This window comes from Aulonocara sp. 'chitande type north' Nkhata Bay, linkage group LG1, assembly GCF_057382095.1.
Source record: "Aulonocara sp. 'chitande type north' Nkhata Bay isolate Kocher_YH1m ecotype deep benthic linkage group LG1, A_spYH_male_GT1.1, whole genome shotgun sequence".
In the NCBI taxonomy this organism is placed as follows: domain Eukaryota; kingdom Metazoa; phylum Chordata; class Actinopteri; order Cichliformes; family Cichlidae; genus Aulonocara; species Aulonocara sp. 'chitande type north' Nkhata Bay.
The window spans coordinates 15364633-15380822 of NC_141344.1; the positions used below are offsets into that span (position 1 = coordinate 15364633).

Below are 16190 nucleotides of genomic sequence, written 5' to 3' on the forward strand. Positions count from 1 at the left end.
AAAAAAAAACGTGCAGCAGATTCGCTGCACATTTATTGGAACTCCTCAAATCCTCTAGAAACCTCCCTGGGCAGTAAGCACCTCCCTGTGTCCTGCACATCCACCCCTGTCCTTACTCCACCCCACTCCAACCCCTCCTTTCTCTCGGTGTTATTCCGCCGGTCCAGCGGTGCGCTCAAAAAGCCAGAGCGCAGACAGAGCGCAGTGGATGCTCCAGAGCAGAAACAGCAGCGAGAATAACAAACGACAAAGACACACCGGAGGAAACCCTTTGGAATTGCGCGCGGAGACAGTAAGAGAAAGGTGCAGACTCAACACTATCGTCCCATCAGCGGTAAAAGTAGAACAGCAGAGGGAAAACGGAGCGCCAGTTCGTCCCCCCTCTTCAGCACCGCAGGGAGGAGACACGCAGAAGAGGAAAGATTCCCCCGAACGCAGTGAGAGCCTCGGACGAGGAGAAGAGGAGAGCGGAGGGCATCGGATAGGCAACAAGGAGTAAGTGAATTCACAGTTTGTATGGGAGAAAACTTATCCTGAAACTTCTTCATAACCTCATGAAGTTTGTGAAAAAAAAATGTTACACCAGCATCACCCACACCTCAGATTCACCCCAAATTTCACAAAAACTAACTCGGAGTCCCAAAACTTACGCAAAACTCGGCAGACTGTTCTTAATTATCCACCTACAGTGAGAGGAGAGGCTGAAGTGTGTGTTTATGAGTTCCTATGTGTGACTAAGTCTTGACTCCTTCCTGCACAGCTGCATGCACGTGTTTGCTTTGTTTCACTAAATATTTATTCAGCTAAACTGTCTCAGCTTGCCAGAAAAAAGGCTTTTTGAATTCCTTTTTTATTTCGAAAACTAATCCCGTCAAAGAGAATCCATGATTCATGTGTTCACTGCTAACATTATATTAACAAACCCTACACTGATGATCACAGAGAGGGGGATGGTTTAACTTTTGCCTAAGACACTATCGGAAGGAAGAGGAGTGCTTCTAAGATAAACGGTAGGTCAGCAGTGCACGTGATCAGGATGGACGCTTCTGACCTTTTTATTTTTAATATATTTTATTTTTCTCCTGATACAGTTTTTGTTTATAAATCTATATATAAAGAAAAACATTTAAAAGAATTTGAAAATGTTGCAGTTTTGTCTGATTTCATCTATTTTTGTTGTATTTGTGTGAACTGCAATTATTTGAGGAACTATTAATGAACTTTTCTTAACATTTTTAATATTTCCAGTAGAAAATGTGCCTAAACCAGTCTTGCCTTCTCTTCTCTTCAGCTCCGTGCTCTTTAACCCAGAACATACTTTCCTTGCCAATTATTAGGACTGTTAAGTGTAGTAAAGAACCAAGACAATGAACATTTTAAGTGGATATCACATTTTGTAATGTAGTTTTAGGTCCTGTGTATTAACTGTTATGTTAGATAGGAATAGAGAAAATATATATTATTCATCTGCTTGTTGTCTTATTTTATAAGATTTGTTTTGTAACTACATATCATTTAAGATGAATGTTAAATGTGAGGCGTATTCCATTCTGTGTGGGAAATAATTACATTTACAAATGCCATTGTCCTGGTCACAAAAGAAAAAGGAAAGGAAGCTGCTTTCGGCTGCTCCTTTATTCACAGTGGGTCACTACAGTGTTTGATTTGGCAGAGCTTTTACCCCAGATGCCCTTCCTGACTCAAACCCAGTGGGATTTGTGTCTCCTCCCGGGAGACAAGAAAGCAAAGTTTGGAAAGAAAAAGAATGTATTATCTTTGCAATTACAGCATAATCAATCAGGACTTATTACCCCTTATTTTAGCCATCCATTTATCCATTTTCTTAACTGTTTTCATGGTTGCTTGACCCAGCTGTCACAAGGCAAGAGGCAGAGTACACTCTGGAGAGGTCACATCAGAGTTGTCTTAATTCTTTATGGCATTGATTCAACAAGCTGCTGGAAACACTCCTCGTGTTGGTCCATATTGACATGATAGCGTCTCGAAGGTGCTCTAGTGGATTGAGATCTGGTGACTGTGGAGGGCTTTTGAGTACAGTGTCATGTTCAAGAAACCAGTTTGACATGATTTGAACTCTGGTACGCTATCTTGCTCGAAGCAGCCATTAAAAGATGGCTGTGATCATGAAGGAATATTTTTAGGACATAGTTAAGAACAATACTCGGGTATGCAGTGCCATTTAATCTCTAGGGTTTACACATAATGTTTGTACCAACTTGTTTAAACAGTTGGTACTAAGGGGCCCAAAGTGTGCCAGGGAAATTTCTCCACACACCATCCCCCCACCACCAGCTTGAATTCATGATACACTGCATGATGGATCCATGTTTTCATCCAAAGGTTGCAGCAGAAATCATTTTCCCAATCATATTAGAACTGTAGCCTCGATTTTCTGTTCTTAGCTGACAGGAGTGATACCTGGTGCAGTCTTCTGCTGCTATAGCCCTTTGGCTTCAAGGTTTGACATGTTGTACATGTTCTTCTGCATACCTTGGTTGCTGTTACATTCTCCTCTGACCTCTGGCATCATATAGGTATTTTTGTCCTGAGAACTGACAATCACTTTTTTCTTTTTTAAACTATTCTCTATAAACCCAAGAGATTGGGAAAATCCCAGTATATCAGCAGCTGAATCAGTCAGACCAGCTCAACAGCTCAGATTTTAAACTTGGCATCCAGTTCAAGACAGTGTTTTTTGGGTTTGGGTCTAAATAACGCCACAGAGAGAGGATATCCCTAATATGGTCCTCCCCAGCACACTGCTCTGGCCATGAGTACAACAGCTGTGAATCATGAAACTCTACTTTGATCGTGGCTCAAGAGTTGGGAGTTCGCCTTGTAATCGGAAGGTTGCCGGTTTGAGCCCCGGCTTGGACAGTCTCGGTCGTTGTGTCCTTGGGCAAGACACTTCACCTACCGCCTACTGGTGTTGGCCAGAAGGGCCGATGGCGCAACATGGCAGCCTTGCTTCTGTCAGTCTTCTGTCAGTCTGGCAGCTGTGGCTACAACTGTAGTTTGCCTCCACCAGTGTGTGAATGGGTGGATGACTGGGTGTGTAAAGCGCTTTGGGGTCCCTAGAGGGGACTAGTAAAAGCGCTATACAAATACAGGCCATTTACCATTTACTTTAGGAGAGTCCAGGTATAAAAATACTGTAGGGTGGGAAACCATTAGAATAGGTCCCCTTTATAGGAAATTAAAGAAACATGCAAAGTGCATACAAACTACAGCAGAATAAAACAGCTGATACAACAATGGTTTTATGCTAATTCTTTCAGGATTTGCAGAGTGAATTGATTTTACGTACATTTCATAATTTAAAACACTTCTTCTACAAAGGCCTCAGCACCTTTTTTTCCTCTTGCGGTATCTTTAGCAACATTCGCCCTTGCTTTTCTATTGCTCTTTTAGAAAGTCATAGCCTTCATACTCTCACTATATTTGTCTATATTTAAGATGCACATCATTCATCATATGTTAGATTTTATAAAAGCACAGATACGTGTTACACACGCGGGTGTAGCTAAACTCAACTTAAGGGCCCGACTCAGCCCTTTTCCAGTGTTAGCATGTAGCAACCACTTCAAAGTTTTGCTGGTGATTTATTCATAAGGCTTTCTAAAATTAACAAGCTAAATCTGTTGACTGGAGCATGTATGAGCAGAGACAGGCAGGGAGAAAAGTGCATGGGAGGGAAAATAATTGAATGCCATTTTCTCATTTCCCCTGGTAGTGGCAGCTCCAGACTTATTGGACCCTAAATCCGCCACTCACAACACTAAGCCCCGCCTCTCCTTCTCCACAAAGCCAATGACACTGACGCCTCCGGAGGAGAGCGAGGTGAGGACAAATGAGATGTTTTCACAGGATTTTTGTTACACCCTGTGGTGTCATTGTAGTTTATTTTGGGACACCTCTTGCATGCAGGTATGTATATGGTTTGATTAACAAGCTGAAGTGTTGCAGGTGGTTGCCACAGTGATGAAGTGGAAGACGGTGACAGCCATCTTTCTTTTGGTGGTTCTGTACCTGGTGATGGGAGCAGCAGTCTTCAGATCCCTGGAGCAGCCCCATGAGAGGTAAGCAGGTTAAAGAGAGGTAGGCCAGTCATCCATCCATCTATTTAGCTGTCCCACGACTCGCATAACTGCTCCTCTCCAATCTGTGGCAATGAACGCAAAGGTTAAGACCCTACAAATAAGTACGGTGTGCTTGATCTTCTATGAATATTTATTTAAAGTAAAAATATATTAAATGTTATGTTTATTAAAGTCATAAATGTTTAGATGTAAACTTTTAGCTTTATGTATTTTCAGCTCACCACTGGGTACCCTGTAGTGCACTTCCTGAAACAGCCCTAGTTTAATGCAGTCTTCAACACAGATGACTAAAGAATATATACAAGTCTGTGCTAGTACTTTCTGCTCTTGATTGGGAGCATGAAACTGACTGAGTCATTAAAACATGTACAGTTCTACTACACTTAATTTTTGGGCTTCTGTGTTAGTTTCATATCACGTGTTTGGATTTCTGTGTTTTCACTTCCTGTTATATTTTGAAATATCTGTTTGTCATACACTTCCTGCTTCCAGCTTTTGCTCACTTTCCAGCTCTTTATCTCTGTTCAGTCACTTACCTTGGTATCCGTAGCCCAACTTCTTTACTTCCCATTTTCCAGACTGTGCTGTCTTCATAAAAACAACCCTTGTAGACACGCCCTGCTGCTCCTCGTGTTTTGTTGTACTCTTTGTGCCTTTGTGTTCTTACTACTTCTGACCGGATGTGAGTGATCTTTTGCCTATTTTGTTGGATCTTGCTTCTGATCTTCTATCTGCCAGATTTGTTTGCCAGAGTGACTGACCTTCCATGTATGGCCTCAGCCTGGTAATAAAGATTTGATTTTTCCCAGTATCCTGTGCTGTATATTTGGCTGTGAACTCTTCGTTTCCCACAGTTAACAAAGACACGACTGAGATTATTTATTTCACCAAAGTAGGAAAGCCCCCAAATGATTCCCATGAGCAATACAGAAATACTGAGCATATTAGTCCTACTCTAAAATATTTAGGCTGTCATATATATAATTCCATTAGTCTTTGATGTTTATAAACCAAATCAAACTTTGTTCAGTTGACATAATAGTACTTTTCCTCTTTCTAATAGTGAACAGCGTTTGGCCATCCTGTCCCAGAAGCTGCAGTTCCTTTCCAGACACTCCTGTGTCAACCAGAGCCAGCTGGAGGAGCTGGTTAAGGTAAGACTAACCTGACATTAATATTAATGTTAAAACTCATGCATTAAGTAGAGCAGCGTATGTACTGTACCCTACTATGATTCAGCACAGCAGCACTGGTTTCAGCACCATGGACAGCTCCTTTAGCTTTAAAAGGAAGAGCGTCTGAGATACCGAGAGTTTCTGCTCTGTTTCAGACTCTTGCTGTTTGCTTGGTCTTCCAGCTATGGCCCAACAAAATCAGAAATTCTTAAATTCACTCAAGATAATGTATTTTCTTTATCACTTGTAGATATTTGCGTCGTTTACAATGATATTTCATATATTTTCCTTCTTTAATTTGTTACACAGGTAAGCACAAAAACACATTCCTGCACATCTGTAAAGAAAAGTGTCTTATAGTAGGTTTTTAATTTACGGATGTCTGAGAGGAGGATGCTGATGAAACTCTTCAGCATTAGGGACAATCCAACAATGCATGGGACCCTGATTGGTCATTGCAGCACTCACAGTAAGAGGCTGCTTTGACGTGCAGGTTTGAGCGCTACAGGAGATCTTTTCTGCCTGTGGCTTTTAGACTGAATGACTCCTCATTCTGCAGGGATGATGTTTAAATACATTTTAAAGCTGTGCCCACACACAACAACACTTTATCATGTATAATAATCGAATGCCATCCCAGCTTACCAGACAGGAGATCTGCAATATCACCTCTAATTAATTCACCCTGTTATCGCTTACTCCATCTGCTGATGTAAACTGTAAACAATCATATTTATGTTTATATTCATAATCTTATTTTCCCGTATCTTGTATTTTAATAGTCGTACTTTATTTTGTTGCTGTCTGTGACTCTGGCTGTCTTTTTCTTTCTCTCTACCTTTTAGCAAGTTGTGTCCGCCATCCGTTCAGGAGTAAACCCTGCAGGAACAATGACCAACAACAGCAGCCTGTGGGACCTGAGCTCTGCCTTCTTCTTTGCTGGGACTGTCATCACAACCATTGGTAGGAAACACACACATACACTCACACAAAGAGCATCTATGTTCAGACCGAAAGAACCACATTGTATATTTTCCGTTTTTAATTAATTTATGTTTACTTTTGAGTTGACAGTCCTCTAAATATAGCTCTTACAGTTAGCTACATAACAGTGACCTTTCTTTAGTTATTGATTATACATCTGCTTTGTGGATATAATCAAACTAGCACACTTACTTTCCCCATACATTTACTTTGTGCATGCATGTGTATAGATTTCTTAAACTCTCCTCACTTTCAACACAGTGGCCATTTCTACTTGCATGACACTGTAATTCCACCTTAGTTGAGTTATATTAACTCTTTTTTGTAATTAGATAGAATATATTCAAAAATGGAAAAAATTGAAACATGCAGTGTTATAGAAGTGTAATTTAAAAACGCAGCTAATATATTTCACTATCTATCCAGCAGTGTTTCGAGTGTAGTGGTTGGATATCTTCCAAACAAATTCACAAATGCAGTCTTCATGCAGCGAATACCGGGATTCAAATCATCAAATCACTGGTGATGTGTCCTCTTCGCAGGTTTTGGGAACATCTCTCCCCACACCGAAGGCGGGAGAATATTCTGCATTGTCTATGCTTTGTTAGGGATACCGCTGTTTGGCTTCCTTTTGGCCGGTGTAGGAGACCAGCTCGGCACCATATTTGGCAAGGGCATTGACAAAGTGGAGAAGATGTTCGTGGTGAGTGTGGAGCATCAAACACAATCACATTAAACTTTCAAAGCCTGAACCAGAAAATAATTCCCAGAAAATGTAAATATTTTGAAGAGCTTTTACTGAACCTTCTCACAAAACAATAATTCAGTATTAATTTGCATATATGAGTTTGATTTTGTATCATATTCGCAACATCTGGCTCTTCTTTTTTGCAATTTATTGCTTAAAAATGACCTGAAAAAACAGAAAAGTTTTGAACTGTTTCTTTCAAAGACTTCACAGAGTCAGACAAACAGAGCTGGATTGGTAAACTGTTCCAGAGCCTTGGTGCCACAGACTGAAAGGCTCTATCCACCACAGTCCTCACTTTTGTATGAGGGGACAGCTAATAGATTTTAAGCTTGTGAACGAAGACAGTGAACAGCAGTTTGTTTAGGAAGAAGTTGAGATATGCAGTCTGGAGCTTGTCCATTTAGTGCAAGGAATTAGAAAGACTTCAATCCTCTTCAGAGCTGATGTTGCAAGCATCATAACGTTTGCCACGGCATCTCCAGGCCTTTTTTTATGCCTGTCACATATGCTCAGTGTGAACCTGCTGTCATTTCTGAAGAGTCATTTCTCATTTCTAGCAGTGCTTTTCCTGTTCCTGCTCACGCAGTGGAGTAGATAACGGTCCTGCTGCTGGGTTGATGCCATGTCTCCATGTGTTATTTCATTAACGGCCCGTCTTCTGGTATTTTCCTGGTATTTTTGTCTACTCTGTGCTGAGGGACACAGCAAACCTTCTCGCAATGGCTGGACTCTCTGTATAAGATGAATGGGCAGCAGGTTCAGTCTCATCCTACCAGCATTAAAAAAGACACTAACAACACAAGAATAACACTAGAGAAAACTGAATCAGGAATAAAGATAGAGCAAGCACCTGCAAAATCACTCCCTTTTGGGGGGTTTTGTTCTTGTTGTCTCTTAGGAGCATCTTTGTTGCTTCATTTGCACCGAAGGAGATAAATTCACAATGGTTTGTGCCATCCCTCAAGTTTAACTAACTTGTGTTTTTAAGTGTTAAAACACTTACTAAGAAGTTAGGGACAGGGGAATGCAGAAGAAGGCACACACATGAACACAAACAAATCATTTCCTTTATTTTGGAGTCGGTGCTCATTAAAACACCTGATGCTCATCCAAATTAGAAAAAGATCTCTTTGTATTTGTCGTTGCAGGGCACTCATTTTCAAGCTGATTCGTTCATTTATCGTGTTGTCACATTCTTCTCACATGTTGCAAAAAAAGCCTGCAGATCTATTAAGAGAGACAAAGGTGACTCAGCTCGCAGTCACGTCTTCAAAGTTCAAGTAGCTGGTATGAATAATATGTTTTGTAGTCTTGAAGGAGCAGAAATCTGAAAACAGAAACATACTTTGGAATGATTTCCTCCTCCCGCTGCTCTCAGGGCACCCGAGGGACTGAGTAATGAATATTGTGATTAAGGAAAGAAGACAAAAGTTCATTGTGTAAGTGCCTGTGTGACTATGAAAGCCTGATTGCTCAGTGCAGACTGTGTGAGACTGCAGCATTATCCTCAGTGAATGTCTTTTCTCTTCAGCTGCACCCACGGGACCAATTTATGGAATAATGCCATTACTGCTAACAGCGTCAGGCTAATTTGGCATTTCACTTCAGAGTATTCTGTTTAACAGTCTGTTTTATTATTATTATCAGTCAGTCCTCCACTTTGGTCCCACCTTAAACATCTCAACTCTGCAAACATTAATGCTTACCAGATAATAATCCTTATAATAATCCTTAATGACTTTAGCTGTTTAACCTGAGAGAGAAACACGTTGTCTTTTATTTTATATGAAATATTGTCATTACACAGGTTTCCACAGAATTAACATTTTCGACTGAGTAATACTACAGCTTAATTCTGACTAAATGCAGTTTCACAGGTAGACTGGAGTAATTAGAAGTAACTGGAGCCAGCCTTGTGTACATAGATTAACACAACCTCCACATCAACATCTACTGAGTTCTTTCATTTTTCATCTTTTCCTTTGGTGACACTTTTGTACTTTTATTTGAGTGTGATGTCAAGTGCAGGAATCTAATCCAGTATTATACCTTTGAGATCTGAATACTTAATGTCTGGATTCTCCCTGCCTGCAGACACACAAAGTTTATGTTGAGTATTTGAATGATGTCCTTTTCTTTCCCGTGTAGCATGGGGAGATCAGTCAGACAAAGATCTGGGTCATATCCACGCTGCTGTTCGTGCTGTTTGGCTGCCTGCTGTTTGTGGCCCTCCCGGCAGCCATCTTTAAACACATCGAGGGCTGGTCTGCGCTGGAGTCCCTGTACTTTGTCGTCATCACCTTGACTACTATTGGTTTTGGGGACTTTGTGGCAGGTAAAAAGCACAACCAGTGATTTAATGCTAAGACACAGTTTGGACCTGGTTCTCTGAGTCATGTTGATCCGTCTCGTTAATCTGTGTGTGTGTGTGTGTGTGTGTGTAGGTGGGTCAGATATTGAGTACATGGACTACTACAAACCAGTCGTGTGGTTCTGGATTCTGGTTGGGCTGGCCTACTTTGCTGCTATCCTCAGTATGATTGGAGACTGGCTGAAAGTCATCTCCAAGAGAACAAAAGAAGAGGTACGATACCCTCGGTTTCTATTTTCTGCTTCATCTAACTTTTTGCAGCTTGTTTTTGTTCCTTTTATCAGCTTTATGTGTACCTGTCACCATGTGCCTTTTTCTGTACAATGACACTCATTATTCGAGCTACATTATGCCATATCGCCACTTCAACTTTTGCCCTCTGTTTAACGTTATTTCAGTGATACGACTGTTTTCTAATCCAATCGACTCACTGCCATCAAAACACAAGCACTGGATCTTATTGTGATCATCCCCAGAGGGAAATAGAGATCATTTAGACAATGTGTGATGATGAAGCTTAATATCAAATGACTTTAATACTAAATATAACAGAGATTATCAAAATAAATCCAACCTTGTTTCCAAAAAGGAACTTCTGGACATTTCCAGCCTTTTGTTAAAAAACTGTCAGGGTCTCCTTCTGAGTGATACAGCTGTGTTCTTTGTGCTACCTGAATTTTGCTGGTGAGCATGAATAAAGAATTTTTCATACATTTTTACCAGTTATTATCAAAAACATCCTCTGGAGTGTGAAAGTCACATTTTTGTCAAGAGCACAATTACATAATCACATCTTGCAGTCCTGCTGTGATATGCCATCTCACTGGTCTGTAGATGCAGGCGTGTTATTATCATAAGTCACCGCAGATGCAGTTAGACGCACAGACATTATCACTATCTTCAAGAGATTTCATTTTTGGCCAGATGGGGTAGCAGAATGGCTCTGTGGATCTTATTATCCATAAATTGTATGGCTGCAGTGCACACACACACACACACGCGCGCGTGCGCACACACACACACACACGCACACGCACACACACACACACACACACACACTGACACAAAGACTGAAGGCAGGACTATTTATACACAGCTGGTATAAATGAGGAATTTGTGCTGACAAATCAAGACAGTCGTGGGGAGAAGTAAAAGCAAGGCTCCAGAGACGACTAACTATCAAAGTAAAACAGGAAATAACCAAAAAGATAACCAGTAAGAGACAAAAAACTAAGAATAACATGATACAGAGAAACTCTTTGGAGGCATCAATAACAAAGTCAAGACAGAAACCCGACCATAATATTGTAACACTAAATTAAAACTCAGTGTTAGCAGAACTAAGATTCACAGTACTAGAATAGTAAACAAGAATCTGGAAATACAACAAAGACGAACATCTGAGCTTTAAACATCAGAATGATCAGAAAACAACAAACATGCACTCACACTTGTAATGAATATAGAATAAACACACAGAAAGAAAGTGAGCTATACTTTGCAGTCGAAAAGAGCTATCAAAGAATCACAACAGCAACTCTGTAGTAAATATACATGAAGATGAGTCCTGTTTATATCAGCAACACAAAATACATGCTTGATTATATATTACAGGGGTCTCCAACTCCAGGCCTCGAGGGCTGGTGTCCTGCAGGTTTTAGATGTGTCCTTGGTCCAACACAGCCCATTCGAAAGGCTAAATTACCTCCTCAACATGTCCTGAAGTTCTCCAGAGGCCTGGTAACAAACTAATCATGTGACTCAGGTGTGTTGACCCACGGTTATATCTAAAACCTGCAGGACACCGGCCCTCGAGGCCTGGAGTTGGAGACCCCTGATATATTAGATACACCTGAGGATGAGACGGTGATGGTGAAGTATATTTTAAATAGGTGTGCAAATATTACCTTCATTGTTATCAGATAAAAACCACAAAAGTAAACCTGTGAAAGTCTTTTTGTTGCTGGCTTTCATGTGTCTCCTGTCATCCTAATGCATTTCTACTGACCTCTTTATATCTTTGTGTCATTGCAGGTTGGAGAGATCCGGGCGCATGCTGCAGAGTGGACGGCAAATGTCTCTGCAGAGTTCAAAGAAACCCGTCGTCGTGTTAGCATTGAGATCCATGACAAGTTCCAGCGTGCTGCATCAATCAAACGCAAGCTGTCCTCAGAGCTGGGATTTAGCCCGGCTCCCGAGGTCACCCTGCCCAAGCGGGTTGTGTCTGTCAATTTCAACAATGAACGGGACAAAAACGAGAAGGAGGCCGGACTGCACGGATCGACACCTTCGGCCATAAACGGCGCTTTGGTCTTGAACGGACCGGATCTGGAGAGAGGCGAGATCTCAATTATTGAGCACCTCAAGTAGCAGAAGGACTGTCGGCACCTCTCAAGATCCTTCCAAGGTCTCTCTGTTTGTCATAACTGGTGGTACAAGGCATTGCTTGAGAATTCAGAAATCAAAATATTGAAAGTGGCCTCAGCAGAAGACATCTTCAACGTGAAAGAGGAGTCAAAGCCTTGCTTGATAACACTTGCACACATATTCCACTTTACCATCCTCAACCCCAACAATGAAAGAGCGTGAACAACATACAGAACTGTATTTTTTGGTGTTTGTCAACTAAATCTTACAGAAGTTACATTTAAGGACATACTGAAAAGCTAGGAAATCTGGAAATCTGCATCTGTCTGTTATCATAACTGAAACAACTAAACATATTTGTTTTTGCTTTGTTTTTTTCACTATTGCTCAGTCAGTCTAGAGGCAAGCAGGCGTTAATGAGAGACAGAGGAGTATAATATCCAACAAAGGTCCCTGGCTCGTAATAAACCCAGGACGTAGTTAGTCACTGTGCTGCTGTTATGATAATGACAATCACAGCCTGCTGTTAACAAAGACCATGAACACCATTTAAGAGGCGTATATTTAGAAAAACATACTGGCATTAGAATTGTAAAAGTCAGTCAATCTGATGAGAAGGATGTCTGTAGATTGTAGTAGGGGCCTTCTGTATTTAGAAGTAAACCCATATGGGAGCATGTTTGTGTAATTTTCTACTATTGTTGTCAAGAGTGAAATATTTGCAGTTTTAATTCTGCACAAAAAGGTACTTAAAAGCATGTACAGCGTATTTTTTAATCCGAAGCTTTAGCTGACTATGTATGTTTTAAAGAGCAGCTCAGGCAGGTATGACTGTGACTATGATCATTCAACTATTACAGTGGAGTCACTGTAATACCAAAAAGCAGTACTGTTACTTGATCAGTGTTATTGATTCCACATGATGTTGTTAAATGTATAAATGTATTTTGCATGTTTAGTTCAGTTCGTTCAGTTTAATAATTACCCACAAGCCATTACTTTTTCCACGATTTTTAATTGCAGTTTTAAAAAAAAAATCACGATAGCCAGTTATTTGTGGTTCGGTCTTGACTTTTACTGCTAATCTTTATATGATGCTTTCATGTTAATGATGTGTTTTAATAGAGGGCATGCTTTGTACTTACGAAGCTCCTCTCATTTTTAAGGAAAGGGCATAAAAATAATGCAGTGATTTTACAGCAGATGTATTTTTTTCAAAACAAGTGGCTCTATGAAGATTTATCAGACCACTGCAGTGCCTCAAACTCTTCACTTTGCCCACAAGACCAAACACAACACAAAGTGAAGTGAAGAGGACTATCGATTTTGCACCAGTTCAGTGAGTTGCATGGTGATATGTTAAAGACTGGACGCTTTATCTGCAGCAGTAAGCCATTCCAAACTGGTAAACTCCATTTAAGGAACATTGCTACATATGGAGTACAGAGCTCGGTCATTCGCCATCACATTCATCCAGTCTGTCTTCTGTATCAGTAGAATTTGTATCTGTGTTTGGATGTGGAAAATATTCATATGTTATGGTGTACTGTACCAGTTACTTTTCAATGATGCAATGCCCACATAGTTGTAACCGTAAATATATATACGCATAGAGTAAGGTCCAAAAGTATTTGGAGACAGCTTTGTTATTCTGCCTCTGTACATCACCTCTGGATTTTAAATTCAACACTAAAGATGTGATTGAAGTGCAGACTTTAATTTAAGAGGTTTACAAAACTTTTACTCTTTAGGAACTACAGCCATTTTTCTACAGTCTTTTTTAATAGTTGGATGAAAGTCTTTGCAGTCAATGAGTGCCTAAAGTGTAGAACTCATGAACATCTTCAAACACTGTGTTTTTTTTCCTGGAGATGTTCTGCTGTGCCTTTACTGCAACTACCTTCAGTTGCTGATTGTTTGTGGGTCTTTTGTGCATTTCGTTTTGCATTTACTTATTAAAAGCTAAAAGCACCTGCTGCTGGGTTGAGATCAGAGCAGTTGCATTGTCAATAAACACTAGTGATCAGGTTCCACTAGCAGACACTCATGCCAATGCCATAACATCACCTCCCCCGTGTCTGGCAGATGACGTGCTACGCTTCAGACCATGAGCCATTTCTCTCTTTCTCCTTACTTTTATCTTCCTACCTCTTCTCTTTTGTTTAGTTAATCTATTAATCTAAGTCCATTTTGTGGGGTTAGGGAGTCCAATGTGGCTTTCCTATCCTTGCAATCAGTGATTTGCACCTTAAAAGCATCTCTTGAGTTTACACTCTGAAAGTAATATCTACTTGAAAGTTGTTTTTCTTAATCAAAGAAATAATTCTGTCATCATACATGTTAGTTATCTTTTGGTGTTGCTGAGATGGCCAGTGCATGCCTTCTGTACCAGATTGTTGATTTGGCCAGTAGTAAAGTTTTTGCGATCTCTCCGAGAGGTAAATTTTTACCTAACGATGGCAACACTTGGAGTCAAATCCAAATCTTTTATTTTCTGGAGATGTAAAGAAATAATTAAGAAAATTTCCTCACCTGGCCATTAAATAACTGGGTTATCCCATTATTTTTGAACCTCTGAAAATCTTCTAAAAAATTTTGAAACTCCTAAACAGTTAATGTATTTGTTAAACCCCTTGAATTAAAGCTGAAAGTCAGTCAGATGCTGGTTATTTGATTTAAAATCCGCTGTGGTGGTGTACCAAGAAATACATATGGAGCTAACCGTATGCGACACAGTTCCCCCAAATACTGGTGATTCTTTTGTTTTCAATCAGGTAATTGTGTATTTTATTTTATTGTCAAACAACATACATTTTTTTCTGATGACGTATTGGGGTGACAATCCAAAGCTAACATAATTCACAGTGAATGCCTTTTTTTATACTGCATGTGTCAAAACCTTTCTTGCAGACAACTGTTAGACTGCAAAAAGTGTTAATCATCTTTATTTGTGTGCAAGACATATATTGTGTTTGCAATTTTAAAGATATAATTTAACGTGGATATGTGTGAGCTCTTAAATAGGAAAAGTGGAAATTGTTTTTGAGGCATGAAATATCAAACCATTTGTGTTTACACTGTAGCGATGTAATGGAAGTGAATTTGCCTTGTTGAGGACAAGATGAAGGTTTTGGAGTGAATGTGCACAGTGCTTTTTCCATGTGTGTACACCTGCCATTGAAAATGCACTTTTATGCTGCTGCCTTTGAACGTAACACTGTGCTGCAGGCTTGAGAGCAAACCTATCCATCTGGTCAGAAGGTGGTGACTGTTATTGTGAAGTGGCATTAGTGACAACTGCATGGTTTAACACACGAACGTCTCACTCACAAATAATCCAAGGAAGAGGACTTAATTCTCAGATTGTTGTAACATACAAGAAGAGCATGAAAAACAAAACATACAGATAAACTGGGTTGAAATAATAATCAGACAAATAAGATCGAACAATTAAGTGAGTTTGAATTGAGCTAATAATTGTGACAAGAAAAAGATTATGATTCTGTAACCCAGCCTGCAATTTCTGTATTACCAAAGATAAACTGTGACTGTTAGATAAAAGTGTAATACCAGAATATATTAGATTATATCTGCTACAATAATCTAGCAAAGTACCAATTATTAGATTTTTTTTGGAGTCCTAAGAAGCTTGTATTAATAAATAATATGGATTGTCTTTAGAGATTATGTAAGGACTTTGGTTATACACCCACTGGACATGCTAGTGGAACAGATTAAGAAAATGTTTTGAATTTTCTATAGATGTGTTTTTGTTTCTGTACTAACCTAAAATCTGTGTAGTTAGGTACTAACAGTGAATGGAAGTAGTAATCTGATGTTGCCTCATCTGTTTGCTTTGTCTTTTTTTTGTGTTTTTAAATAAACTAACCTTTACATTGTTTTTATTCAATTCTAGATATGTTCATCTTTTTATGATGATGAATGTATTTTTCTACACTCTGGTGAAATTACTCGACACTAATGAGTCTGGAAGAACACAATGTTATAACAAGAAAATGTCTGTAGAATTAATCTCGAATGTGACAAAGATTTTTGTATGACATACGAAGTGAAAATATACCGACTTTCAACAATTACTCTGTCCAGTGTGTAATTCAAGGTGCTCAGCTTTTGTAGCCAATTCTGTGAATATATATGTGTACATATATATATATATATATTTATTTTCTGCACTATAAGGCGCACTTAATTTTCTCAAACATCGACGGTGTGCCTAATATTCCGGTGCGCCTTATGTATAACTTCAGGTTGTGCTTACTGACCTCGAACCGTTTTTATGCGGTACACGGCGCGCAAAAATCTGTCAAAAAATGTTTTAGTACGACTTTGGTAAGCTACGAAGCCGCACCGCTTTGTGGATTGTCTGAGAATTAAGCAGATGTGGTTAGTTATTTGTCAAT

General features: G+C 39.7%; 1 protein-coding gene across 1 annotated transcript; it reads left to right on the plus strand.

The window, feature by feature from the left end:
- Nucleotides 1–236: 236 nt before the first annotated feature.
- On the plus strand, nucleotides 237–15828 carry LOC147338835 (potassium channel subfamily K member 2-like). The gene is made up of 9 exons (XM_086285201.1): nucleotides 237–495; nucleotides 3755–3861; nucleotides 3988–4100; nucleotides 5185–5275; nucleotides 6142–6259; nucleotides 6823–6983; nucleotides 9180–9366; nucleotides 9476–9615; nucleotides 11437–15828. Coding segments are annotated over exons 1-9 (1254 nt in total). The 5' UTR covers nucleotides 237–494; the 3' UTR covers nucleotides 11773–15828.
- The last annotated feature ends 362 nt before the right edge of the window (nucleotides 15829–16190 follow it).